Source organism: Eleutherodactylus coqui, chromosome 2 (assembly GCF_035609145.1).
Source record: "Eleutherodactylus coqui strain aEleCoq1 chromosome 2, aEleCoq1.hap1, whole genome shotgun sequence".
NCBI lineage: Eukaryota > Metazoa > Chordata > Amphibia > Anura > Eleutherodactylidae > Eleutherodactylus > Eleutherodactylus coqui.
Genome location: NC_089838.1, coordinates 12,521,805 through 12,549,609, shown reverse-complemented (window position 1 = coordinate 12,549,609; position 27,805 = coordinate 12,521,805). Strand labels below are relative to the sequence as shown.

Here is a 27,805-nt window from a genome sequence, read left to right as displayed (position 1 = left end):
ATGCTTTATTCATAGTACTGGGCTCCCTATATGGAGGAGAGAGGCCTTATGGGCCCCCTAAGGCTCCTGGGCCCGGGTGCACCTGCATCCCCTGCACCCTCTATAGCTACGCCCCTGGGTTAATCTATCTGTGGATTCGCGGTAGTTCTGGCAACCAATCTACGGCTCAGATTTCTGCTGCGGATTTTACTGCACATGGTGGATTTTTGAACGTACTCCTAGTCCTTTATATACAATATGTAACCCTACTTGAATAGATTTACCATAATCCCGAGAATAAGCAATAGTTCACAACTGATTTCCAGCCAAGCAAATCCCCAAGCTTTGCCAGAGGGGTCCAGTGCTCACTTTTGAAAAAGTTAGTTGGGGTCCAAGTCAGACAATAATTGTAGGCAGATTTCCCTTTAATGTGAGAAACTCTTTGACCCTTCAATTACTGCTGAATGTATGTCTTCTTTAGTTCCATCGGGGGATGGACCTGGGGAGAAGCTACATGATAGTCACAACCATCGAGTGAATAAGACCAAGTTCCATTACATGACAGCGGAGGAATGTCTCAGCCAGTTGTTGGACAAGTTAAGAGAAGGTTACGGGGTAAGTATGAATGTTCAGTATAATATGGGAAACGTTTTTTTTCATTTCAACCTTTTTGTAGTACTTTACTGTCTCTGTCAGGGTTTGTTTACATCCGCACTATTGGCGTCTATTGGCGTGCTCCATAGTGGGAATGGAACAACGGAAATCATAAAAGTGCAGGATCCGGGCCATCACAGACACAAACGACACCCAACAGACATACTCCAGTGACTATAAACTGGTCCATCAGGTTTCCATCAGCTATATTGTCCAGCGTTTTGGACTAGATCTGCAATGGAGGCCTCTAACATGAATGTTAACAGAGACTGACTCCCATACAAACTCCTTGCCACAATCATGTGGTTATAGAGGGGACTAGGGGCTCCTAGCAATCAGGAATGAAGGGGGGGGATGCCAGTCCCTCACCATGATTTCTTTTTTGATTTGACCTTATTAAAAGTATCTACAATACTCTAGAGAATTTATTATTAGATCACCTAGCTTTACTATTCCACCCCACCCAGTGCACGGAAGCAGAGATCTACTGCTAGTGGACCTAGAAGAGAAGATGAACGTTTTCGAGCAACTTGAATGGTATAAAAGGATTTCTTTATTTCAACATTTTAGTAAAAACATGGATAAAAAACACAGCATAGGTATTTCAAACGCCTACATGTTTTGAGCAGGAGCTGTTTTGCAATGACTAAGAGCTCCTGCTTGAAACATGTAGGTGTTAAAAAAAACACTATAGGTATTTCAATCCATGTTTTTACTGAAATGTTGAAATAAAGAACTCCTGTTATAGCAGCCGAGTTGCTGAAACACGTCAATTTTTTCTTTTATTAATATTTGATTTGTTGACTTAAAGGGATTTTACACAGCCTGATGATCGGGCAAGAGTAGGAATATCTGTTTGCCCCATCATCGGGCCGTGGAAGGTACTGCAGATTACTGGACAAATGAGCAAACACTTGTTTGTTGGGTAATCACATCTTTTATGCAATACAAAAGAATCGTCGTTGACGGCAGCACATCTTCCTGTAAACAGGATGGGCTGCAGACGGTGATGAAACCCTGGGGGACTAACGATTATATGAACGATCCTATTACCGGGTGAATCAGCCTGTGCAGAATTCTCGTCAATCTCATTGAACGTGATCTTGTTGATCAACACTCATCGACCGAAGTGAATTGCTATAAGAGGACTCTTAGGGATGTATGTATGACCTGCGCCGTCACAGAACATGCATAACATTTCCCTACTGGAGCTCGGTGCCCAAGGCTATGGAAAAGCAGCTCCTCAGGATTTAGTGACATTCCCTGGTTTATTGCTTGGACAGTGTTATTCGATCAGCAATGTCTGGCACTCCAAGAAGGGATATCTCAGTAGAGGTTACTGCACCGGACACCAGCCAGCCTCAGGCCTCCTGCGTACGCTGCAATCTTGTCACCAATATGACTTTCTAATTTGCAGGACACGTACAGCGCCTTTTACAAAATAGACAGCAACCGGGACGGCCTTATCACAATGCATGACTTCCGTCGCCTGCTGGATAGCTTCATGTTCATCATCACCCAGAAGGAATATGAACGTCTACTCGGCCTCCTTGGACTGAATCTGTTGTCTACTCTAAATTATACCGACTTTCTTAATTTATTACAAAGGCAGGAGAACGAGGACTGCCCTCCATGGTTGAATTCGTTGTACAGGTAGATATCTTGTCATCACTGGGTACAAGGTAGTACATATATGTATGACTCTACTCCATAAGGAAAAGATAATCATGTACAGACAGCTATTTCAGAGTTCTTGCCCCCCATCAATATGAGTTAGCTTCTGATTGGCTGGGTGAATGGCCTTTGATGTGGGTCTGGAGGGGTAGATTTGTCCTTATGGAGACCGCTAAGTTAGCATGTGGAGACTTATGGCTCATACAATGCTCCTCTAGGATATAAGGTATGCAAATGAGAGATGGTACAATATCTCTGTAGCAACACCAGAACCCTACTTTACATTAATGAAGAGCAAGAGTCCCGAAACAGCTGTCTGTAGATGGGTGGCTTTTCATTATGGAGAAAATTCTGGTTTAGCTTGTATCCTTAGTCAAGTTGAAAACCCAATTAAAAAGTCGGCCATTTAGAGAACCTACCTTTCAGTAGGTGGCCCTACAGAAGCATTCTACCGTATTTTGCATAAGTATCTGCTGCTGATGAATAATGCAGCATTTCTGTAGGACACATCCTCAACATAGAGCCTTTAATTCACAAGTCGTACGTAGACCTCCAAAATGAATGCAAACTGCGCACCAAACCCCGAATCCAATACAGAACCCTAACCAAACCAGCACTACCCAATAGAAATATATAGGTGCACGTTAAATTCTTTTTTTGTACAAATATTGTGAAGTTTTGGCTGCCCTCACTTGGTCGTGCACACCTGCCGCCCATTTACCTTCTGTCCCTCCTACTGGAACATCTAAATGGTATCCTACCTTCCCTGGTTTTATTTGTAGGCTTAGTCCCAAGAGAGGAGCATTCTGAGAGGTAGGAACCCAACTTTCTCAGGTTGAGATTTACCACCTGGTATTAGTGTTAGGACCCATCTGAGAGCTCGGTCACCTGGACGTTGGTAGACGGGCCAATGTAATTCGATTGAATTATATACCAAGAACCTTGCATTATTTAATGTGGTTAGAGTATTGATTACAGGTATGTAGACCTCTGATAGTAAAGTTATTTTGCGTTCTGTTGCCATTTTTGGTTTCTGCTTCTACTGTTTACAGGACTTAGACAGCTCCTGTCTCTTCTGGTTTGTGGTCTTTATACAAGGAGGTAAGCTACCTCTTTACAGACCTCAGACCAGACATTCAGGTACTCACCACCCTGTGATCTTGCGCTTCCCCTCCCTACCCAGGCACCACCACAGACAATGCCCTGACATTGCCTGTGGTTTTGCTTGGAAGTGGAGGGAAGTATGTTTGGTACCAAGGAAATTTGCTAGGTTTACCAGGAGTCCAGAAGATCATCCCTTTTTGACATGGGGACCTTGTGTGGATTCAAGTCACCATCCATATCGATATCTCTAGCCTAACCGGCTTGACTGATTGTGATTTAAGTGCCCTCAGGTTCTCTGATCAGGATCTCTCAGTAGTTTAGCCTTTAGACTTCTAGCCAGAAACCTAAATGATAAACTAAATAATGGCCAATGCTCCAGACTGTACCTCACAGCTATCCCAGATCCAGGGGGACATTTCTGGGTTTCAGGTGCTGTCCGGGGAGGCATACCAAAATCCATGTTTCAACTTTATCTCCATCCTCAGGATACAGATACAGTTGAATACAATGTTAAAGGCAGTGAAAATACTTACCTAATCCAGTGGTGCCTGCACTGACACTTCTGGCCGGTCCCAGCAGCGGTTCACATGGTTATGAGTCTTGTTCCACCTCCCGGTTAGCAGTGGCGTCCTTGCAGGCATCTGTCTGTTCAGATCATTTCTATAACTAAACCAGCCCCCTTCGCTGGACCAGGCCGCAAGTGGCGATGCTGGCAATGCTGGACTCGACTGGATCGCGTAAGCATTTTGGCTGCTTAGAGCAGGCAAGCGCAGTAACATCATCGTGCCTGCTGCACTGACCGACAGACAGCAGACATCGGGAGAGACCGGCAGAACGAGGCTAGGTGGGTATTCATTTTGTTTTAATTTAGAGGCACTCATGAGGCATTCATAGAGGACCTTTTATGTTGTGGGGAATATTTACTGTGAGGGAGCACTAAAGAGGCATCTGTATATGGAGACACTAAGGGGGCATCACTAGAGACACAAAGGGGAAATCTTATTTGTGGGGGCATCACTGAGGGTACTAAGGAGACATCTGTGTGTGGGGGCTCTAAGGGGGCATTTGTATATGGAGACACAAAGGGGAAATCTTATTTGTGGGGGCATCACTGAGGGTACTAAGGAGGCATCTGTGTGTGGGGGCTCTAAGGGGGCATCATTAGGAGCATTAAGCATGAATATGTATTGTGAAGGGCATCACTAAGGGCGCTAAGTAGAAATATGTATTGTGGGGGGCATCACTGGGCGTACTAAGAAGGCATCTGTGTATGTGGATACTAAAGGGACATCAGTCGCGGCATAAGGGACAATATTGATTCTGGGGAGCATCACTAAGGGCACTAAAGAGGCATCTGTTTTTGGGAGTACTAAGCTGGCATCACTAAAGGGAGTAAGGGGAAATCTTTACTGTGTTGGGGATCACTACTGTGAGGGAAGGCAATAAGGGGCAAACCTTAATGTCAGATGCTAGCAGGGCATCCTTACTGTATGGAGGGCACTATTACTGTGTGCCACGCAAAGAGAGCACTATGAAAGTGTGTTCAACAAAAGAAGACAGTATTACTGTGCGGTGACACAAAGGAGACTAAGTGGGATCGGGCAGGGATGGAGGCGTATCATAACACACACAAAAATTAACTTGGATTGTCCCGCTTATGCCCCAGACCTCCATATTGATTCTGTAAAGCAGTCTTTGGTACTTAAGTGTAAGTCCGGGGAATAGTGTTTCTGCTTGTGGAGAGCACTAGAACGACGTAGGCAGTCATATAGGTCATGCAATGCTCCCTGGGAAAATGTTATGCAAATGAGTGATGGAATAATGCTCCACAGCGCCACCTATTGGAATGGTTTGAGTTGATATCCATAGATATTCTGGTTTGGCTTACATCTCTAGCCATGTGCAAAGCCTGTTAACAGGTTGGATATAGACTCATATGGTAACTACTGTTCCAATAGGTGGCGCTGTAAGAGAGTTTGCCATCAGTCATTTGCATAGTTAGGAATGGTAATGCTACATGCTTTCATGTAACCATTAGTACTTGGAGGCACCGTGGTAATGAACTGATCCCTAAACCGTGTATTTGGCAGTAACGGCTCTGAACTGAAAAGCCTTTATCTTTTCTCCTTCCTGCTGCTTCTTGGATCTCAGCGCACAAAGCTGATTACTGACAAAGACCGAGCTCCTCCCGTCTGATAAAATTATTTTTAAACTTCTTCTTTTAATTGTATTTTGTGTGAAACGAGACTTTGCGGTGCAGATAAATGACGTCCGTGTGGAAGCTGGCATATTGTAGCGGCAGCTCTGCCTGCAGCTCACACATCTTTGTTAATTAATACCAACTCTTTTAATTTCTCGAAGGCCCAAACAAAGCCAGGACTGCGCGGATCTGGCCTGCGAGCAGGCTCATTACTATCTCGTTACAAAGGCACAAGGCAGATGGCACGACTTAGCCAAGGTAAAATGTGTGACATTCATTAATCCAGCGCTTGTTCACAGCGTCGGCAGCGCTGCGCCAACACCTCCAGTTCTCCGGGATGCGTTTCTCAGCTGGTAAAACCAAGTAATGAGACACATTTATTCATCCGACATCCTAAAGGACCATTGTACAAATACATCTCACCGGGGGTCAGCGCTCCCCGCTCTTCGTACATCACATTAGTGCCTTCCAAAAACGTATATGTCAAGAGTAAGGCCTGGCTTATATTTCCAGTGCCAGGCTCTGACATAAGCCGCTGTATAGGCGTCACTGGCGTAAATGTAGGGGTGCAGGGGATGCGGTTGCACCCTGGCCCAGGAGCCTTAGGGGGCCCATAAGGCCTCTCTTCTCCATATAGGGAGCCCAGTACTATGAATAAAGCATTATTGTTGGGGATCCTGTTACAGATTTTGCATTGGGCCCAGGAGCTTCAAGTTATGCCTCTGCGTTAAGAGGTTGAGAGATGTTTGAGGGCCCCAAGATAAACTTTTGCACCCAGGCCCATGAGCCTTTAGCTACGCCCCTGATAGGCGTGCATTGCTATCCGTTATCCATATACTTTCATGCAAAAGAAAAAAAAAGTACGCCATTTTTTACACGGTTTTTCATTAAAAAAAAATGTAGTTGACTGCAGTTTTTAGATGCAGCAAATATGCAGTATACATATATATTTATGTATACTGACCGGACAGTAGTCACCCGACCACTCTAGCCAATCTGAAGCTGCAGCGTCACACCTGGATTTCTGCAGTCAGTGCTCACATGCTGGGCGCCATGATGCCAGGAGTTCAAACAGTGACAATGCAGCCTCTGATTGGCTGCAGCCCTCAGGTAACTTTTGATGACATCATCAGCAACAACAAACACCGGGACCACAGTGGAACTACAGCACTGAATCCTTGCAGCCGAGAAGGGGTAAGTAGTGCTCTTTTTGTTATTTAAGATAGTTAGAGCTAGAGGGATAATGTTATCCTGTAGTCAGACAACCGGACAACTCCTTTAACCCCTTCCCAAACAAGTGACATACATATACGGCTCAGGTCAGGTTTCATTGTATGATGTGTGCTCAGAAGCTGAGCTCGCTCCATACGAGGCCAGGATTGGAGATAACTCCGATATTGCTGTCAATACTGACGGGGCATTTAAATGCCCAAACAGAGGGAGGGAGCTCCCTATGCCAGTGGAATGGTCTTCCTGCAGCAAGATCGCAAGTGCTGTTCAGTTACCATGGCAACCTTGTGCAATATTAACTGATAAGTAATGATTTTTATTATTATTTGTAAATTTTAAAAGAAACCTTTTAAAACCACCTTTTTTACATTTCACACCACTTACACATTTTTAGAAGTCTTCCAGTACAGTTATGATTTCCTTTAAAGTGGGGAAGAAAAACTGAAAACAAGAAAAAGGACTGTAGCATCAGGTTGCAAATAGGGTTTAAATGGGTTTTATCCTTAAATCAGCCTGTCTGGCACCATACTGTAGTTTGGGCATCATTAAAAGTCAACAGGACTACATTTTCTGTTCTCTGTCACTTCAGGCGATTTAGAGAATTTACATTTGGAAGTTAGAGCAAGTTACAGAGATTATTCCAGTGTGGTTCATTAATGCTCATATATTCACTGCTCATTCCGCCCCCTGACGCTGATTGACAGGTTTCTCCATATGCAGAATAAGACAGCGAGACCTGTCAATCAGCAGCAGACACATGAGCTGCGCCGTACACATCGCTGGGGCTTGCTGCAAACTTTGAAGTGTGAGTATTGCAATACTTCTGAACCAATCAGTATAAGTGGGAGCTCCATTTAGGATGTAATTGTACCTCCACTATCAAATTGCAGAGGGCCGATACGTTTGTCTAACAGTGGGCTCTGGGTCTGCAAGTAAATCACTGCAGTGCAGAAGATCACAGGCTAAGTCTCTAAAAGGGACAGAAAAAGAGGGGAAAAAATAAAAATAGTTAAAAAAAATAAAATAAAATCTGCACTAAAAAAAATTTAAAAGACTTCTGCACGCCTTCCCTTTTTTAAAAGAATTACTAAAATAAAAAAATGCTATTTCAAACACCAGCTCACCGCATACATATATCCCCACCGGGTGCAGGGGGCACAGTCAGGGACAGGGGGCACAGTCGGGGGCAGGGGGCACAGTCAGGGGCTAAGATAGTGCTATTCATTCATGAATAGCTAAGCACTATCTGTAATTGGCTGAGCGCTCAGCCAATAGCTAAGCACTAGCTGTTATTGGCTGAGTGCTCAGCCAATCAGCACAGCCCTTTCAGGAGGCAGGGATTTTTAAATCCCTGCCTGCTGAAAGTGCTCGATAGCAGTGTCGGGGAGCCAGCTGGAGGACGCGTGTGAGCGGCGGAAAGGTGATTACTTTTTTTTAAACTTTTTAACCCCTTATTGCTGATTTTCAGGGAAGGGCTTATATTTCAAGCCCTTCCCCGAAAATCATACTGCAGGGTTTGCCAAAAACCACTGCTTTCAATGGGACTGTCAGCAGCGCCGATCCCATTGAAAGCAATGGGATAGCATGCTGCACTTCTGCCACAGCTCAAGATAGAAAATATCGCCAGTGGGTGTCCGCCCTTACACATTTACTGCAGAGTTGTTGTTCGTAGCAAACATAAGTGCGATCTGTAGAGGTTTTACATTCATGATATGTAAATAAAATCCTGCTTTCATGCTGGATCACACCGAAGTGCTGGAGTTTATCTACAGGTTTGGTATTGTCCCATCCGTAACGACCCATACAGAACATGGCACACGTTCTCCTGCACCGCAAGGCTTCTTATAATAAATAAATGCTTTGGGGGCTAATTTTGCCTCTAAAAAAACACAATAAAAGAAATCAAAAAAGTTATATTTACCCTAAAATGGTACCAATAAAAACCAGAGCTCAGCACCCAAAAAAACAAGTCCATGGAAAATTATATTTCTTTTAGACTGGGCTCTTACTGGGCGGATTCCGGGCGGAAATCTTGCGATTTGGCCGCAGCGGAAAAACACAAGATTTCCGCTGGCAATCCGCTGCTTTAAAACCCACAGCGCCGGCTTTGCCGCGGCGGATTCACCATCCCACGTGGACGAGGTTTCTGAGAAATCTCGTCCACATGGCTGGCTAACCCCGGGATTAGCGGCCGCAGGCGGATCTGCCGCGGCGAAATTCCGGACAGAATTTCCGCGGCAAATCCACCCAGTGTGAACCCCGCCTTAGGCTTTTCCACTTTTGCACAATAAAACACCCTTTTTTTGCATCGCTCCATTCAAAGACCTAGAACTTTAGTATTTTTGATATCGTTGTAATTGTACTGACTTTGCAGAAAGTCGTCTTGTCATTTACACTGCGTAGTGATTGCCGGAAAAAAAAGCATAATTGACATTTTCTCATCTAGTGACCCCCCCCCCCCAAAAAAAAGATTATTATATGTACCCCAAAATGGTATCAATAGAAACTGCAGCTCACCATGCAAAAAACGAGCCCCACAGGTGAATGGAAAGATTAGAAAAGTCATGGCTTTTGCAAAGGGGAGAGAAAATTCTACCCTGAGGCCGTCTTCACGCGGGCGATAAAAGGCGTGAGACACACAAACATGAGTGATGTCTTACCGCATGGCACCCTGATCCAATGCTATCGGGATACAAATCGCAGCATGTTCTATCTTGAGCGTGATCTCGCATCGCCCATTGCTTTCAATGGGACCAACATGCTCTACCCTGTTTCCCTGAAAATAAGACATTTTCTGAAAAAAAGACATAGCATGATTTTCCAGAATTTTTGAAGTTGCAAAATGATTTTTCAGGCTTTTTGAGGATGCTTGAAATATAAGCCCTACTCCAAAATTAAGCCCTGCTAACAGTTAATTAAAAAAGTCAATTTAAATAGTGTCCAGGCAGCTATACATGTAAAAAAAGTTAAACCTTTTTGAACAAAAATTAATATAAGACACTGTCTTATTTTCGGGGAAGCACGGTAGGTGCACACGATGCGATGCGAGATCTCCCATTAAAAACGTCTCATATCCCTCGGGGATTTCACATACCGTGTTTCCCCGAAAATAAGACAGTGTCATATTAATTTTTGTTCAAAAAGGTTTACCTTTTTTACATGTATAGCTGCCTGGACACTATTTAAATTGACTTTTTTCATTAACTGTTAGCAGGGCTTAATTTTGGAGTAGGGCTTATATTTCAAGCATCCTCAAAAAGCCTGAAAAATCATTTTGCATTCTCAAAAATTCTGGAAAATCATGCTATGTCTTATTTTCAGGGTATGTCTTATTTCCAGGGAAACAGGGTAGATAACGAGTGCAATATGAGAGTGGGATTCACGGACTGATATCGAGCTTGTCCGTGTAAGGTTAGCCTTAGGTCCAAACTAGACTGCGTCATTAAGGGGTTAATAGAGCAAAGCTGCAGTACCACATGCAATGTATGGACAGGTATGGCATAGGTTATGGAAGTTTTTCTAATTCTGTGCATCCCCTTTAAAATACACAGGCCTCGTTGCGTCGTTCCATGTTCTGCATTCCGCCACTTTTATCCAGTGTTTCTGCTTCATTTTGTCCTGCAGACATTCTGTGAAATCGACAGCGATGGGAACGGCATCATCCAGAAAAAAGATCTGAGAAATGTTTTATACAGGTTTTCTCTGCCGATTACCAAAAAAGAGTTCGATAAACTCTGGAGCAGGTGGGTTCAGAAGAGCTGAAGAATATACGGAGCATCCATGTCTCTAAATTGGATCTGTCAGTATGCTTGACCCGTCTGCTGCAGTAAATCCCTGCAGTTCTAGAGCACCTTTATTTTTACAACTTCATTCTGCGGTTCCTCTGTTATTCTTCCTGGAAATGTTGGACTAAATTTACAAATGACAGTTAGCATTTCTCTGGTCAATGGTGCATGGCTCTACATCCTACTGTGTGGGGAGGGACACACCCTATTGACAAACTGAATGGTAACACCCAGATATTTCCAGGAGGAATAACAGGAAGGGCTCGACACAATCTAAAGTTCTAAGAAAAAATGCTGCAGATTGTTATTTCCTGGGGATGGAATATATACTAAACCAGATATGTCAGGAGAGCCACCTAGACCTCTTTCATTCAGCGTTGAATGGGTTGTCCAGGGTTGGGAAAACACGGCTGCTTTCTTCCAAATACAGCACCACCCTTGTCCGTGGGTTAGTGTGCGGTATTGCAGGTCAGCTCCACTGAAGTGAATGGAAGACGAGCGGTAATACAAGACACAACCCACGGACAAGGGCGCTGCCGTATTTGGAAGAAGCAGCCATGTTTTCCCAACCCATGTAAAGAGACTCGGCGGATGTCAGATTATCAGATGTTCTGTTATGGATTATTGAATGGTCATAGAAGAGAATATAAAACAACCTCCAGAAGGTATCTTGGGGGCAAACCTGCTAAATAAGGCTGATTATTAGAGACACAGCGTGAATGACCACTTTATTAGAGACAACAGCCCTTTCACAATTGGAGCTTCCGCGGATGGAAATTAGAGCCGTCACCCTAAAGTGCGGCATAAAATCATATAACAGGTTTTCCTTGGAACATTAGACTTCCAACGAGGCGGGGTCATCGGTGCAAAACAAGTCAGGGCCAGAGTTGTGGAGAGTATACCGAGGGTGGAATGATTGAGGAAAGCATTCAGCAAAAAGGGATCCTGCAGACGGGAACAACTTGCCGACAAAAGGGGTCAGAGGAGGATGTCAGGAATCATTCAGATGAACAAGCATTGCACAGTGAACACATTGCAGCTGAATACAATGCTGGTGCTCCAAGAAGTGTCTGCACACACAGCTGCCGTTCCTTAGCAAGGATAGGCTATAACAGCAGGCGACCAGTTCCAGCGCCATTGGAACATTGTCTAAAATAAGCAGAAAGATCAGACAGCAGTGAGCAAAAGAAAGCAAAAATTGTATCCCTGAGCAGCGGAAAAACATCCCCTGGTCAGCCGAATCCAGACTTCTGTTGCCCTGTGCTGACCCCTTCCTGTCAGCTGATCAGAACATCCCAGCACCTACATCTAATTTGCGGCCACTACAAGAAGCTTCCTGTCCGCAGGGGCCGATATTCCTGCAGAACCATTTCATCACCGAGTGGAATCTACACTGTGATGAATTGCAAAGTGCTACTAGATGGGGGCCATTCAGTGTATAGTAGAGGACTAGCCTTGGAAGCTGGCGTTGTGCCAGATGAGACAAAGCATTATCACTGCCTCCACTACTATGTAGAAGCATTACCCAAGGTTCATAGCCAATTAAACAATCACATGGAAGTAGAAGGCTGGATTCACACAAGGCGGATTTGCCGCGGTTCTGCCGCAGCAGATCCGCCCGCGGCCGCTAATCTCGGGATTAGCCAGCCATGTGGATGAGGTCGTCCACACGGGACGGCTAATCCGCTGCGGTAAATCCGGCTGAAATCGCGGCTTCGGCGGCCGCAGCCGCGGTTTCAGAAGATTGAGCATGTCTGTTTACATTCGTTTTTTTTGTTCATTTATGTTACGGCCGCGCTCTCCTCTATGGGAGAGCCGGCCGCAACGGAAAAGCATGCGGCCGGACCGCTTCAAAGTGGTTCTCCCGGCGGAAATCTTGCGGTTTTTGCTGCGGCCAAACCGCGATGCCCCGTGTGAACCCTGCCGAAGAAAAGGTGGGTCTATACACTTCTGTATGGCCATATTAATGCACTTTGTAATGTACATCGTGCATTAATTATGAGCCATACAGAAGTTATTCACTTACCTGCTCCGTTGCTAGCGTCCTCGTTCCCATGGAGCCGACTAATTTTCGCCCTCCGATGGCCAAATTAGCCGCGCTTGCGCAGTCCGGGTCTTCTGTTCTCTTCAATGGAGCCGCTCGTGCAGAATGCCGGCTCCGTGTAGCTCCGCCCCGTCACGTGCCGATTCCAGCCAATCAGGAGGCTGGAATCGGCAATGGACCGCACAGAAGAGCTGCGGTCCACAGAGGGAGCAGACCCCGGCGGCCATCTTCAGCAGGTAAGTATGAAGACGCCGGACCGCCGGGATTCAGGTAAGCGCTGAGCGGTTTGTTTTTTTAACCCCTGCATCGGGGTTGTCTCGCGCCGAACGGGGGGGGGGGGTTAAAAAAAAAACCCCGTTTCGGCGCGGGACAACCCTATTTTATATTACAATTGTTGCACTTTTACTGCATACTTCAGTACTCGTATTTCAGCATTTTAATGCACCTAATGTGCCTTGTACTTGAAGTATTTCCTTACGCTCAGGATATTAGCGTGCGATCGCTGATGTGGAAGGAATGTTCAGAAGGAAAAACAACATTTACTTTGGTAATACATTCCAAATGGTTCTCACTGCCGGCTTCAGCGTTGTCGGAGCGCGCCATTATGGAAATGGTTTAACGTTCCCGAAACTTATAAATCTTTCATCAAGTCTTAGAAAAATACAATAAGCTCCACTTAAAACTCCACATCTGTTTTGTCACATGTCCGGGGTGACAGTCAGCAACGCAGAGAGTATACAGAATCAATAAGCAATATTTACTTCTGAAATATACACTAGTTGTCAAAAACATCCCTCCCCTAGAAGTTGTCAGAATCGAATGAAACTTTCTGTGTGATTGTAACGTTGATGGAAGTGATTACCCTATCAGAGCAGAAGCATCAGTTATTGCTGAAAACTTAACCCTTGAAGAGAGGCTCTAGTACCCTGTTGTACCGCCTCTAGCTTGGATACAAGATGTGATACAGGTGGGCATGGAGGCTTTAGTACCCTGTTGTACCACCTCTAGCTTGGATACAAGATGGGATACAGGCGAGCATGGAGGCTCTAGTACCCTGTTGTACTACCTCCAGCTTGGATACAAGATGTGATACGGCAGCTCTAGTAACTTGCTGTACTGCCTCTAGTATGGATTTAAGATGTGATACGGGCAGGCATGAAGCCACTAGTACCCTGTTGTACCATCTCTAGCTTGGATACAAGATGTGATACAGGGGGCATGGAGGCTCTAGTACCCTGTTGTACCGCCTCCTGCTTGGATACAATATGTAATACAGGTGGGCATGGAGGCTCTAGTACCCTGTTGTACGACCTCCAGCTTGGATACAAAATGTGATACAGGCGGGCATGGAGGCTCTCGTACCCTGTTATACCACCTCTAGCTTGGATAGAAGATGTGATACGGGCAGGCATGGAGGCACTAGTACCCTGTTCTACCGTCTTTAGCTTGGATACAAGATGGGATACGGGCGGGCATGGAGGCATTAGTACCCTGTTGTACCGCCTCTAGCTTGAATACAAGATGTGATACGGGCAGGCATGGAGGCACTAGAACCCTGTTGTACCGCCTCTTGCTTAGATACAAGATGTGATACGGGTGGGCATGGAGGCTCTAGTACCCTGTTGTACCACCTTCAGCTCGAATACAAGATGTGATACGGGCAGGCATGGAGGCATTAGTACCCTGTTGTACCGCCTCTAGCTTGGATACAAGATGTGATACGGGTGGGCATGGAGGCTCTAGTACCCTGTTGTACCACCTTCAGCTCGAATACAAGATGTGATACGGGCAGGCATGGAGGCTCTAGTACCCTGTTGTACTGCCTCTAGCGTGGATATAAGATGTTATACGGGGGGCATGGAGGCTCTAGTACCCTGTTGTACCGCCTCTAGCTTGGATACAAGATGTGATACGGGCAGGAATGGAGACATACAAGTTCCATATGGTATTTGTTGTAACTGAGCCTCTAGATCGTACAAACTCGTAGGCTGTCAGAGTTGGCATCCCAGGTGGTCCCATACATGTTCTATTCACGATATGTGGCGATAAATCTGTTGATTGTGCAGCCACGGAGGTGTGACAATGTTTTGGAGGCATTCCTCTGACACCTCTGCTGTGTGCGGATGGGCATTATCCTGCTGGATGTCCTGAACATATCACTATATTAGAGGTGGCTGACTGTCATATGCGATGGCCCTCCAGACCATCACACCAGCTGGGGGCAGTGTGCCGCTCTACAGCAAAGGTGGGGTTAAAGCGCTCACCTCTAGGTCTCTAGACATGAGCACGGCTGTCGTCAGTGCCCAAACTAAACTTAGATTTATCACTAAACACAATCTGGTTCCCCTCCGCAACGTCCAGATTCATTGTTCACAACACCACTGCAAAGGGAGGCAATGGTGGGTGGGTGTCAAAGACAGTACATGAAATGGGCATGTGAGATCAAGTATTCTTCAAATGGCGGACTACAAAACAGTTGGAGCTGCTTGTGCTTGCCAGACAATCAAACAGTCCTCTCTACTGGTGGTCTGTATAGTTCGTCCTCAGCCCAGTCACCTTGTGTGCCCTCACACATCCACTGGTCCCAACACCCCCTAACAGTCTGGTCAGACGCTCCTCTCTACTGGTGGTCTGTAGGGGGCGTCCTGAGCCCGGTCACCTTGTGTGCCCTCACACATCCACTGGTCCCAACACCTCCTAACACTCTGGTCAGACGCTCCTCTCTACTGGTGGTCTGTAGGGGACATCCTGAGCCCAGTCACCTATTGTGCCCCCATCCACTGGTCCCCAAACCGCCTAACAGTCTGGACAGAACGGCCCGGTGGGGGACAGTTCATGGATACGACCATCCAGCCTCTAACATCCCAATAATGCACCCCTCTCAGACTCTGGTAACGGCGTAAAATCTCTTCTCTGCGTCGTAAAAGCGTCTAGTGGTCAACAAATTCCACACAAAAGAGGTGCACTTGCTGCAATGGTCATCGGTGTCAATGTGACGTCACAAAAAAAAAAAAACTAGCAGGGGGGGATTTAAGAGTTGAATAGTGCTATCTCCATGGCCCTAATTTTTGATCCTGGACAAACTCTTTACCCCTTTCCTGCCCCAGGACATAACTTTAAAAAGGACATGCAGGAGTTATCCACAGGGCCAAGCTCAGAAAACATGTACACAGAACAGATATACATGTCATACCTGTAACTACTGTTACGTCTTTCACACCCAGGAGACGTAAGCGGGATCCATGGCCTCAGAATAGTGTTACAGATTACGGAATGTGGATCCACTGATCCAAACAACCAAGCTGAGACCAGTCCTGGAGTGGGTGGCAGGTGACTCCTCAGGTGGAGGAACTCGAAGACAGAAATACAGACAGAACTCAGAACAAAGAGACGGATACACACTAGCAGACAGACAGAGGCAAGACAAGCAGCCAAACAGCCACAACATTCAGCAGCATACTCTCACGAACAGATGGAATTGCTATAATAAGTACAAGGAATTCGTTCAGGGATTGGACAAGTCACTTAAGCCGCGAGCCCACTTCAAGGGTCCTCGTTGTTTCGCAGTCCCTACTCTAACGAGACAGCTAGCCCCAGGATACCTGCCTATACATGATTATTGCTGTAGAAAAAAAAAAGCAATGGCAGAATTTATGGGTTGTTTCCAGCCCTCCCAAAAAATGTAATTAACCCCTTCCCGCTGCAGGGCATACAATTACGTCCTGGAGCGTCGGGGTATGTTTGAAGAGAGGTGGCAGGGCGACCTCCCTTCATACAGCGCGGGCGTCAGCTGTTTAATACAGCTAAAACCCACGGGCAATAGCTGCAATCGGCCGTGTGGCCGATCCGTGGCTATTAACTCTTTAAATGCCGCTGTCAATTCTGACAGCGGCATTTAAATCCCCAGGACGATGTTCCGGGGTCCCGCACGGTCCTCCCGCAATGAGATCAGGGAGCCATGCAGGTGTCATTGCAGCTGGGGGCCTTCTGAACGGCCCCAGGGCTGCCTTAGGAGACTGCCTATCAAGCCATCCCTTGATAGGCTGCCTGTCAAATTGCAGTATGACGTAATGCTGTAGCATTACGTCATACTGCAGGAGCGATCAAAGCATCGCATGTTGGAGTCCCCCAGGGGGACTTAAAAGAAAAGTAAAAAAAAAACAAAAAAGTTTAAATCACCCCCCTTTTGCCATTTCTATAATTAAAAAATCTAAATAATAAAATAAAAATACATATTTGGTATCGCCGCGTCCGTAAAAGTCCGCTCTATCTATCAAAGTAGCACATTATTTACCCCGCACGGTGAACGTCGTCTGAAAAAAAAAAAATAAAGAACGCCAGAAATGCACTTTTTCAGTCACCCTGTCTCCCCCCCAAAAAAGCAAAAAAGAGCGATCAAAAAGTCGTATGTATTCCGAATTAGTACTAACGGAAAATACAGCACATCCCGCAAAAAATGAGCCCTCGATCAACCACATCGACGGAGAAATAAAAAAGTTATTGCGCGCACAAGATGAAGGCCGAAAATAATAGAAAGTCTTTGAAAAAAAAAAAGAGAATAGTACAGTAAAAAAAAACTATACAAGTTTGGTATCATAGTAATCGTACCGACCCGTAGAATAAAGTTATTATGTCGCTTTTGTTGTAGTTTGTGCGCCGTAGAAATAAGGCGCACTGAAAGATGGCGGAATGTTGTTGTTTTTTTTTCATTTTGCTCCACTGAATTTTGTAAAAGTTTTTCAGTACATTATAGGGTCCTTTAAATAGCAACATTGAAAACTACAACTCATCCTGCAAAAAACAGCAAGCCCTCATACAGCGACGTCGATGGATAAATAAAGGAGTTACGATTTTTTTTAAAGGGGGGAGGAAAAAACGAAAATGGGAAAAAAGGGCCGCGTCATTAAGGGGTTAAAGTGGTCATGTTGACGGAAAAGTAAAAAAGTTATGGCTTTTGAAAATCCCCCCAAAATTGTTGCATCCTTAGGCCCAAAACAGGCCATGTCACAAAGGTGTAAGGGGGTCATCCCAAAATCTAACGTTACTCCCTGTCCACAGGATAGGGATAACTTAATAATCGGTGGGGGTCTCACCACTGTGATCCCCACCGATCCTGAGAACTGGGATTTCTTAACTCCGCTCCTCTTCATGCCTCTCCATTCACTTTCAATGAGACTGCTAGAATTAGCTGAGTACAAGCGTTCGATAACTTCCGAATTGTGCGGTGGCCAAGCACACCATTCAGTCTGACATCTCTGTGTGTAGAAGAAGCAACCCTGCAGTGACAAGAATAGGAAAAAACAGGACCCCCATATTCAGGACCCTGGTGGTCTAAGCGGTGAGACCCCCACCAATCATAAAGTTATCCCCCTATCCACAGGATAACTTTAGATTTTGGGCTAATCCCCTTAAGGCTCGTTTCACAGCTGCATTAGGAGCGCCAGTCACAGATTCCCTCTTGATTCAAATCTGATTTCAAACATTAGATTTTGGGGGGCTTTTTGGGCTCTTTGAACCAAGTGTTCATCTTATTTCATACGATGGATTTACCTTGAGATCTAAACATACAATAGGTGCCCTAGTCACCTTCTAATTTAACCAAAAAGGGCCACAAATGTGCTGGTTTGTAAAATAACAATATGATTTCAACTTTATTACACACCAAGGCTTCTGTTCCCTTATAATGTGGTACCAGTGTGATAGTAAAAGGCAAAAACTTGCAATATTCTCAGGCTTTGACCATGTAGAACATTAAAGGGGATGGGCCAAGATATAACCTTATTCCCTATTCACAGTAGGCTACAACTTTGTGATCTCCAGGGGCAGACCACTGGGACCCTGACCAATCCCGATGTACCAAGATGGAGGGATTGACACTCACCCCTCCACCGAAGATACGTGGCTCTGCTGCAATGAACTGCCTCTGCCATCCACCTGTAACCCTTTCAACAAGAACAGGAGTCCTAAGAGTCGCTGCATAAATGGAGAAGCAGAGGTCACACATGCACACCACCGTTCCATTCACTTTAATGAGAGTGCTATAAATTGCCCAGTGTAAGCACTTGGCGATCTCCAGTGCTCGTATTCAAATGAACGGACTGTTGGCATGCATGTTTTACCTCCACTCTATTCATGCGGGGTCAATTGGGATCCCCATTCTCAGAATCGGTGGGGATCCCAGTGGTTGACCCCCTCTGATCATAAAGCTATCTTGATGCAACCCTTTGAACCAAAGTCAATAAAATTCTTATACATTGTCAAGAGTGTCCTTCAAGTTTAGAGCTCATCCGCAGCTCTTCTGGTTGTATGTTGGTTTTTTATGTAAAGTCTTGTGCCTTATTTTGTCTTAATAGTTAGTATAACAAAGATCTGATGAATGTTGTCTTGCTGTCTTCCTAGATATGATCCAGAAGGTAAGGGTCATCTCACCCATCAAGAGTTCCTTCAGAAACTAGGAGTAAATTTTGCTAGCGGAGACAGCGGGCCAAGCAAACGGATCATAGAAGACAACCACCAAGCTCTAGAGAAACACTACAGCTCGCAGCAGAAAATCCAACAAGAAATGTATGAATTTCACAAGCATCAGACCCGAGCCCTGAACATTAAAGATATAGAACAGCAGATCAAGTAAGACTTTTACATTTTCAGTTGAACTAGTGCACTACTGGTGGCCTGGAGTGGTACTGCAAGGAAAATTATTTTAAGGAATGACTCCTAGGCCTGAGGACGGAATCAAAAACAAGCATCCTGATCTGTAATGTCCTATTTATATCACCACTGTCTTTTACATCCAGGCACTATTACTACAGCCTCTACATCCCCTTAGCTATGCCACTGATTTGACCAATTTTTTTTAACTTTACATTACAGTATGTGAATGCCAACCCATATAGCCACACTTGGCTAGTTGGGAACTGCTCCTTGTTAGTATCTCTCATTGGGTCCTACATATAGGACTGGACCTTTTTATTATCCTACCTTCCACTTTATTAATGTTATGTTCGAGATTCTCATTTACAGTATGTTCACACGCAGCAGGAATAGTGTGGATCACCGCAGTGGAAAATTCAGTGGTAAAAACCGTAGCATTATCATATGAAAAACCCTTTCAAAATCCGCAATGGCGTGGTGGCAACTAATGGCGGCGGCTCTCAGTAGCAGTTTGTACCAGTGTGCACTGCGTTCTGAGTACAGCAGGGGGCAATATTGGGAGGTGAGAGGAGCTCAGGCTGAAATCAACTGCAGATCCCAACTGATTTCGAGTCAAATTCCGCACCAATGGGTATATCGGGGTTTTGATGTGGGAATGCTGCAGATTTTCCGCTAGCTGTGAACATTCCCTGATGCACCGAGCATCTAATCTAATTCCGTGTCTCTAGTGATAAATTACATACCCATCTTTGTCCCTGCAGGGATAAGTTCAGAGAGTATTACCCCGATTTTGCTGCAGCATTCAATAAAATGGATAAAAACAAGGACGGATTGATAACCATCGATGACTTCCGACAAATGCTCGAAGACTTGAACTTTCATTTAGATGATGATCAATTTCTCAACCTCTTGTACAGGTAATAAGCAGAATCCATCATTATAGACTCAAGCATATTAACCCTTTGCAATCCAATTTTGGATTCAGGGTTTCCTAGGGGGCTTACTCTTTCTGCCATTTCACAATGGCGCCATCTGCTGCCTAGAGCAAGTACTGCGGTATGGGACATGCTGGAGAGGCCCCTGACAACAGAGTGGCCAGTATTATACAGTAAGAATACCTTGCCGGACGTTGGAGCTGTACAGCCTTCAGTCAGAATGTCTTCAGACGTCAGACAGTGGATTGGAAAGGGTTAAAGGGGTATTTAATTGGTGATTCACAGGCAGCAAATGGGGAGGGCAGAAGCTTTCTGATATAGTCCCTGTCCCAATTCTGCCTCCACACTTGAATCTAGGAGGAGGTATCTATAATTTCTTCTTCTACATCTTCACTGCTGCCACTCTGCAAGCTTCACTGCTGCCACTCTGCAAGCTTCACTGCTGCCACTCACCATCAATGAGGAGGCGCAGAATTGTAGTCGGGTTTATATTAGAAAGTTGCACTTAGAAAGTACACCACCGTCTTCTACACGTATATAATGGGGCAGATTTCTAAAACTGTATAAAAGTTTTTGCCACTCATTTTCAGGAAATCCTAACTTATTTCTCTCTTGGGTAGGTGTCAGAGGGCTTGATTTTTGCGGGACGAGTTATAATTTTCAATGGCGCTATATGTATATTTACTGTATAATGTCCCGAAAAACTTTCTGAGGGAACTGAAGTGGAAAAAAACCTATTTCTACTTTCACTTCCTTCTTTAGAGGGAGCCTTGATCTTACAGCGTACATTGATAACCGTGGCTCCGCATGACTCCGACGATACTACATGAGGCTGGCGCTTCTGTTACTACTTTTTAAAAATATCTTTGTAAAAAAAAAATATTTTCAGTCTCCGTCCCCTCACCGCCATAACCTTTTTTTTATTTTTCTGTCTATATTGTTGTAGGCGGGCTTCTATTTTACGGGATGTCCTATAATTTCTATTGCTACAATTTTGGGGTGCAGATGATTTTTTGATCACTTTTCTTTACATCTTTTCTTGGAGACCGTGTGAACAAAAAAAAGCACAATTTTGGCGTTCTGTATTTTTTTTTCCATGCTGGATAAATAATGCATTACTTTGATAGATCGTACTTCTACAGATGCTGCAATACCAAATATGGGTGGGTTTGTTTTTTTTTTTTATTAGAAATACAGGAAAAGTTGTTTTTTTTTTATACATTTTTAATAACCTTTCTTATTTATAATAGAAAAAATGTCACTTACGGTAATTTTTTTAGTCCCCCCTGAACTAGCGATTGCTCGATCATTTATATCCTATACTGCAATATGTTAGTTTTTCAGTAAATGTTATTTTTGCCCGCATTGTATTAAGGCATTCCGCAGGCTCATCTTAATAGGTGGAAATACATAGCAGCTTCCACGACAGCCAGACTGTTAGAGACGTATTTAAAGGGCTTGTCCTGTTACGGGCAATCTCCCTTCAATAGGACTGCTTGAATTAAAATAATATACTGTCTTATAGGTATCCTTCCGCCGCTGCTGGCATCCAGGGCAGCCGTCCCACTCTGGTCCGGGCGTTTGTTGTGTTAGCTGTCATCACAGGCAGTCAGGTCGCCACTGAAGCCAATCAGAGGCTGCAGTGTTATATTCCTGAATTCTTGGCATCATTGTTCTAAGGATGTGAGCCCCGATGCCAGGATTGGCAAAGATGACTTTCACTAGCTGTGACATACTGGACATATACCTCCTGGGGTGAGAAGGGCTTAAAAGGAACCTGTCACATTGAAAATGCAGCCCATTCTGTAGGCAGCATGTGATAGGTCAGGGGTTTACAACCTGCGGCCCGTGATGCCATTCCATGTTGCCCCAATCTGTACACCATATATCAGGAGAATTGGGCTCAGCAGACACTACAAGACAGTTGTCTGGCTAACTACGGCTTACTCTGTTTGCCAGCGGTGCTGAGATCGGCATCCAGGGTACATCTATTTGTCCTGGTGGGCTGCAGTTGGAAAGGGGTTTTGTGTGTCTTATAGCAATACCCCTTTAATGGTTCTACCAAGATTCAAATATAGTTCAGATTTTTCTAAAAACTTTCTGACTTCCACTCCATGTCTGCTTGGCCTCAAACCCTAGATTTAGGAGTGTTTACAGAAGTCGATATAGAGAATCCGTGATCCTATTGGAAGACCAAGTTTACACGGGGCGACTTTACACCGCACAATCCGAATAGTCACTCCACAGAGCGAATGGAAGCAATAGTTGTCCGTGTAAACTCGGCCACCAACTGGGTGACAAGCGAGAAATCGTTCACTAGTCGCTTCGTCTTAGCTCACCTAAGATAGTCTCTGGTTGATTAATTATCATAGGGTGTAAACAGGTAATCGCTGTCTTTCAATGCTTGGCCAACAATTGTGCAAGGAGGTGTGCGCTTAATTAACGTGCACTTCCCACTGAACGCTAATTGGCTCTCACCTCTTTTTGAACATTTTGCCCTCTCACTTAATCCTCATTGGTTCCCGAAAACACATAAATACGCAAAAGGAGTCCTCAACTGAACAGTCACTGATGGTCTTCAGAACTCGCTGCTCTCTTCGAAAGATACAATCGCGCAGCATCAACTGTTCAGTCGAACCGAGAGACCGCAGTAGCTTCAAGTTATGCATTCAGTGGACTTGGCAATCAACCAGCGTGTTTGGGAGAGGGGTTGAAATTTCAAGTACGCTCCCGCCAAAGAACCTCACCCCCCCCCCCAACTAATCAACGAACAATATTTCGGCCCATGTAAATGCTCCCAACAATTCGATTTGCGCTTGCAAAATTGAACACCAATCGCTTTGTGTAAAAGCACACAAACAGTCAGCCGTACGCTCTAGCGACTATTAGAAGCGACTATCCAGATGACAGTCGTCCCGTGTAAAGTAATGCCAGATATTGCAAATAATAGGTTAAATATCTGCGGAGGGGGTTATGTGTTAAATACCGTTATTACGGTTCAGAAGGACGATCTGCGGTCTTTTTATCTAATTCCTGTATGGAGCGCCGGCTGACTATGGCGCGTTCAGCAGATGCCGGTAAATGAGTGTTTCTGTGATTAGAGGCTTCTCATTGTCGCTGCCCGCTCCCCAGTGCTGGTAATACTGGTTAAACATAAAGGGGCGACACGGCAGCTGACAGCAGCCCTCACAAGCAGCTGCATGGGTACAGTGCCAACTCCGCCCACATAGACGGCAGATGTGCGAAGCATTGCTGCAGCATGACTTACGGGCACACGTTCCCGGACCTCTGTGCATCACATTCATTGTGCCTTCCAGTCCTAGCCAATTCCCTCTGATAACCTCAAACATTGTGCAGATATTAATATTCATTACTGAGGCTTTGCAGCATGAGTCTGACAACACGCCGCACACCCCTCTAACAAGCCGCAGTCGCTCGGGGTAGTCCGATGGAACGACGAGTGTTTGTTTTACTTTATTTGCTAAATAATTATATGTGCGGCCCACGGGAGGCCTGTGACTGGAATACAGATCCGAGATGCCGGCTGCAAAAACAGCAGAACTCCTGAACAGAAAAGGTGGTTTCTATGTATTATACTATGTCGTGTCTCCTGTCCACCTAACAGACCTGGACTTGACGGGACAGTCCCGGATTATGGGCACTGCCCCACCATCCTGGGAGTAGGGCTTCCATTGTTAACACCAAAAAACACCTGCCAATGTAAAAAGGGGCATGGTTAGGTGTGTGGCTGATGGCAACATATAATTTTATCCTCAGTTACATTGGTGGCCTTTATAGTTATGTCGCCTCCCCTCTCAGTGGTCCATCAGGTGTAGAGCTAATAGCGGGTTCTGGGGGTGGGATGTCACCAGGTGTAGAGCTGACAACGGGGTCTTGAGGTGGGATGTTACCAGGTGTAGAGCTGACAACGGGGTCTGGGGGTGGGATGTCATCGGGTGTAGAGCTAACAACGGGGTCTGGGGGTGGGATGTCATCGGGTGTAGAGCTAACAACAGGGTCTGGGGGTGGGATGTCACCAGGTGTAGAGCTGACAACAGGGTCTGGGGGTGGGATGTTACCAGGTGTAGAGCTGACAACAGGGTCTTGTTATGGGATGTTACCAGGTGTAGAGCCGACAACAGGGTCTTGTTATGGGATGTTACCAGGTGTAGAGCTGACAACGGAGTTTGGTGGGGGGATGCCGCCAACCAATTAGTACGGGACATTGCAGCATTTTGGGACCTTACAAAGTCCACTGTTGGCCATGTTATTTGGAGACGGAAGCTGTCCGATGTGTGTGGTACAGACACGTTCAGGAAGACCTCGTAAACTGACAGAACGTGGAAAATGAAGCCTTGTAAATGCTGTGAAGGCATCAGACATATCATCTGCCCTCATTAAGGGGTCCCACAGGCCATTGGAACATCCATTAGCACCAGAACTATCCGTAGGGAACGGCATGTGAAGGGTTACCATGGACGAGGGGCTGCACACAACATCATAGCAGTGAATGCACAGCGGCGCCTGTGATGGGGCTTCGAGCGATAGATTGTGAGTGGAAGCAAGTGTTGTGGACGGCTGAATCACCGTACACCAACTTCCAATCGAATGGCCACACTTGGGTTTGGCGGATGCCTGGAGAGCGGTTTCTTGAGACTGCATCATCCCAACACTAATGTTTGTAAGAGGTTCTATAATGGTGTGGCCGTGTTTCTGCTGGGAAGGACTAAGCAATTGGTTAAAGTAAAGTCCGCCCTCAATGCCAATTGGTAAAGGCACATTAATCATAATATACAATAATCTTTATTTTTTCAGAAAAGTGTTTTATTAAGTAACGCATCGGCCCTCCTTTTGCTTGAATGGTAGCGGCAGCACGTCGGGGCATACTTTCCACAAGTTCTTTTTTCCTCGTACAAGGCTGTGAGAAGAGATTGTTGTGAAGATGGGCATGGCTGGCGGTTTCGTACCCGCCACTCCAGTTCGTCCCATAAGTGCTCGATCGGATTAATGAATAGTTTTTACAAAATGAGCAGCTTTTTATTTTGCCCATGCCCTTCCCAGCATACTGTTCAGCAAACTCAGTATTTGCATATTTGTGTATATGGTGTATATATGTACATATAGCTGTGTGAGTCGATCACCAGCCCTGTTTGTGAATAAACAGGTAAGAGGTGCGATGTGGTGTGTGGGGGATGCACTGGGAAGAAGGGGGTTAGTAAGGTGACCAGACGTGCCGATTTTGGCAGGACAGTCCCACTTTGGGACCCTGTGTCCCGCCTTCCGCCGGGACTCCAGTGGGACAGGCATTTGTCCCACTTTTGTCCTACTTTCTGGTGGCGTCTGGTCACCATTAAAGTGATTACCGCAAGATCCCGCAGCTCCCTGCCCGGTAATCACTGTGCAGCGCCGCGGACCGGATGCGCACACTGATGGCAGTGTGTGCATCCAGGATCCTCCTCCCATCCTCCCCTCAGTTCTTCTCTTTAGTTCCGCTAGAGCGGAGACAAGAACAGAGGGCAGGAGTCGCTGCTGCCGGTGTACACACACCTCCGCCCAACGGCAGCAGCACTGAGAGGGTCATTGGCGCTGTGAAGACGAGGAGGAGGGTAAGTATATGAGTCACTGTGGGGGTCAGTGCGCGGGTATAGGGGAGCACTAATACTATGGGTCACTGTAGGGGTCACTATTATTGCTGGGGCGAGTATAGGGGAGCACTAATACTACTGAGCTACAGTGGGGGTCACTATTATTGCTGGGGCTATTATAGAAGAGTGCTAATACTATGGGGTTTCTCTGGAGGTCTCTACTATTGCTGGAGCTTTTGTGAGGGTCAATACTATTGCTAAAGCTTCTATGGGGGTCACTATTATTGCTGGGGCTTCTGTGGGGATCACTACTATTGCTAGGGCTTCTGTGGGGGTTACTATTATTGCTGGGGATACTGTGTGGGGTCACTATTATTGCTTGGGGTTACCGTGGGGGTCACTATTATAGCTGGGGCTAGTATAAGGGAGTGCTAATACTACTGGGGTACTGTGGGGGTCACTAATATTTCTCGGGCTAGTATAAGGGAGTGCTAATACTACTGGGGTCACTGTGAGGGTCACTATTATTGCTGGGGTTGGTATAGGGGACACTATTACTAGTGAGGCAACTCTGCATGTGACAGTGTACCTCAAGCTGACTGCAGAAAGAACAGTCAAAATCTGTACCATTGGTGCAGATTTTGATTAGAAATCAGTTGCAGATATGCAGCGGCGCTTCCCCTCCCCTCCACCATAGGCTTCCTGCTGTCGGCGCTCCCCAGGATCCGGTTCCCAGCCGCCTGGTCAGGTGAGGCCACTACAGGCCGCCAGGGAGCGCTGACAGCGGGAAGCCTACAAAGGAGGTGAAGGGGAGCGCTGCATAGTGGCGTAGCATTGTGGAGAGCTTTATGGATCAGAGTGATGAGTTTAAATTGTATTCTATATTCGACGGGCAATCAGTGCAGTAACAGGTACAGGCTGGAGGCATCAGTGTAGTGTCTGGTACAGGCTGGAGGCATCAGTGTAGTGTCTGGTACAGGCTGGAGGCATCAGTGTAGTGTCTGGTACAGGCTGGAGGCATCAGTGCAGTGTCTGGTAAAGGCTGGAGGCATCAGTGCAGTGACTGGCATAGGCTGGAGGCATCAGTGTAGTGACTGGCACAGGCTGGAGGCATCAGTGCAGTGACTGGCATAGGCTGGAGGCATCAGTGTAGTGACTGGCACAGGCTGGAGGCATCAGTGCAGTGACTGGCATAGGCTGGAGGCATCAGTGCAGTGACTGGCATAGGCTGGAGGCATCAGTGCAGTATCTGGCACAGGCTGGAGGCATCAGTGTAGTGACTGGCATAGGCTGGAGGCATCAGTGTAGTGACTGGCACAGGCTGGAGGCATCAGTGCAGTGTCTGGTACAGGCTGGAGGCATCGGTGCAGTGTCTGGTACAGGCTGGAGGCATTAGTGCAGTGTCTGGTACAGGCTGGAGGCATCAGTGTAGTGACTGGCACAGGCTGGAGGCATCAGTGCAGTGACTGGCACAGGCTGGAGGCATCACTGTAGTGTCTGGCACAGGCTGGAGGCATCAGTGTAGTGTCTGGCACAGGCTGGAGGCATCAGTGTAGTGTCTGGCACAGGCTGGAGGCATCAGTGTAGTGTCTGGCACAGGCTGGAGGCATCACTGTAGTGTCTGGCACAGGCTGGAGGCATCACTGTAGTGTCTGGCACAGGCTGGAGGCATCACTGTAGTGTCTGGCACAGGCTGGAGGCATCACTGTAGTGTCTGGCACAGGCTGGAGGCATCAGTGTAGTGTCTGGCACAGGCTGGAGGCATCAGTGTAGTGTCTGGCACAGGCTGGAGGCATCAGTGTAGTGACTGGCACAGGCTGGAGGCTTTAGTGTAGTGACTGGCACAGGCTGGAGGCATCAGTGCAGTGACTGGCACAGGCTGGAGGCATCAGTGCAGTGTCTGGCACAGGCTGGAGGCATCAGTGCAGTGTCTGGCACAGGCTGGAGGCATCACTGTAGTGTCT

The 27,805-nt window shown here is 46.1% G+C and overlaps 1 protein-coding gene across 2 annotated transcripts in view; it reads left to right on the top strand.

The window, feature by feature from the left end:
* The window catches only part of EFCAB6 (EF-hand calcium binding domain 6), a 164,755-nt gene that overhangs the window by 107,498 nt on the left and 29,452 nt on the right, over positions 1-27,805 (top strand). For both annotated transcript variants that reach the window (XM_066590371.1, XM_066590370.1), the window contains exons 18-23: positions 461-594; positions 2,051-2,286; positions 5,773-5,869; positions 10,466-10,584; positions 19,070-19,297; positions 20,083-20,238. In XM_066590371.1, the coding sequence (XP_066446468.1) occupies positions 461-594; positions 2,051-2,286; positions 5,773-5,869; positions 10,466-10,584; positions 19,070-19,297; positions 20,083-20,238 (970 nt within the window). The remainder of the gene's footprint in view (positions 1-460; positions 595-2,050; positions 2,287-5,772; positions 5,870-10,465; positions 10,585-19,069; positions 19,298-20,082; positions 20,239-27,805) is intronic.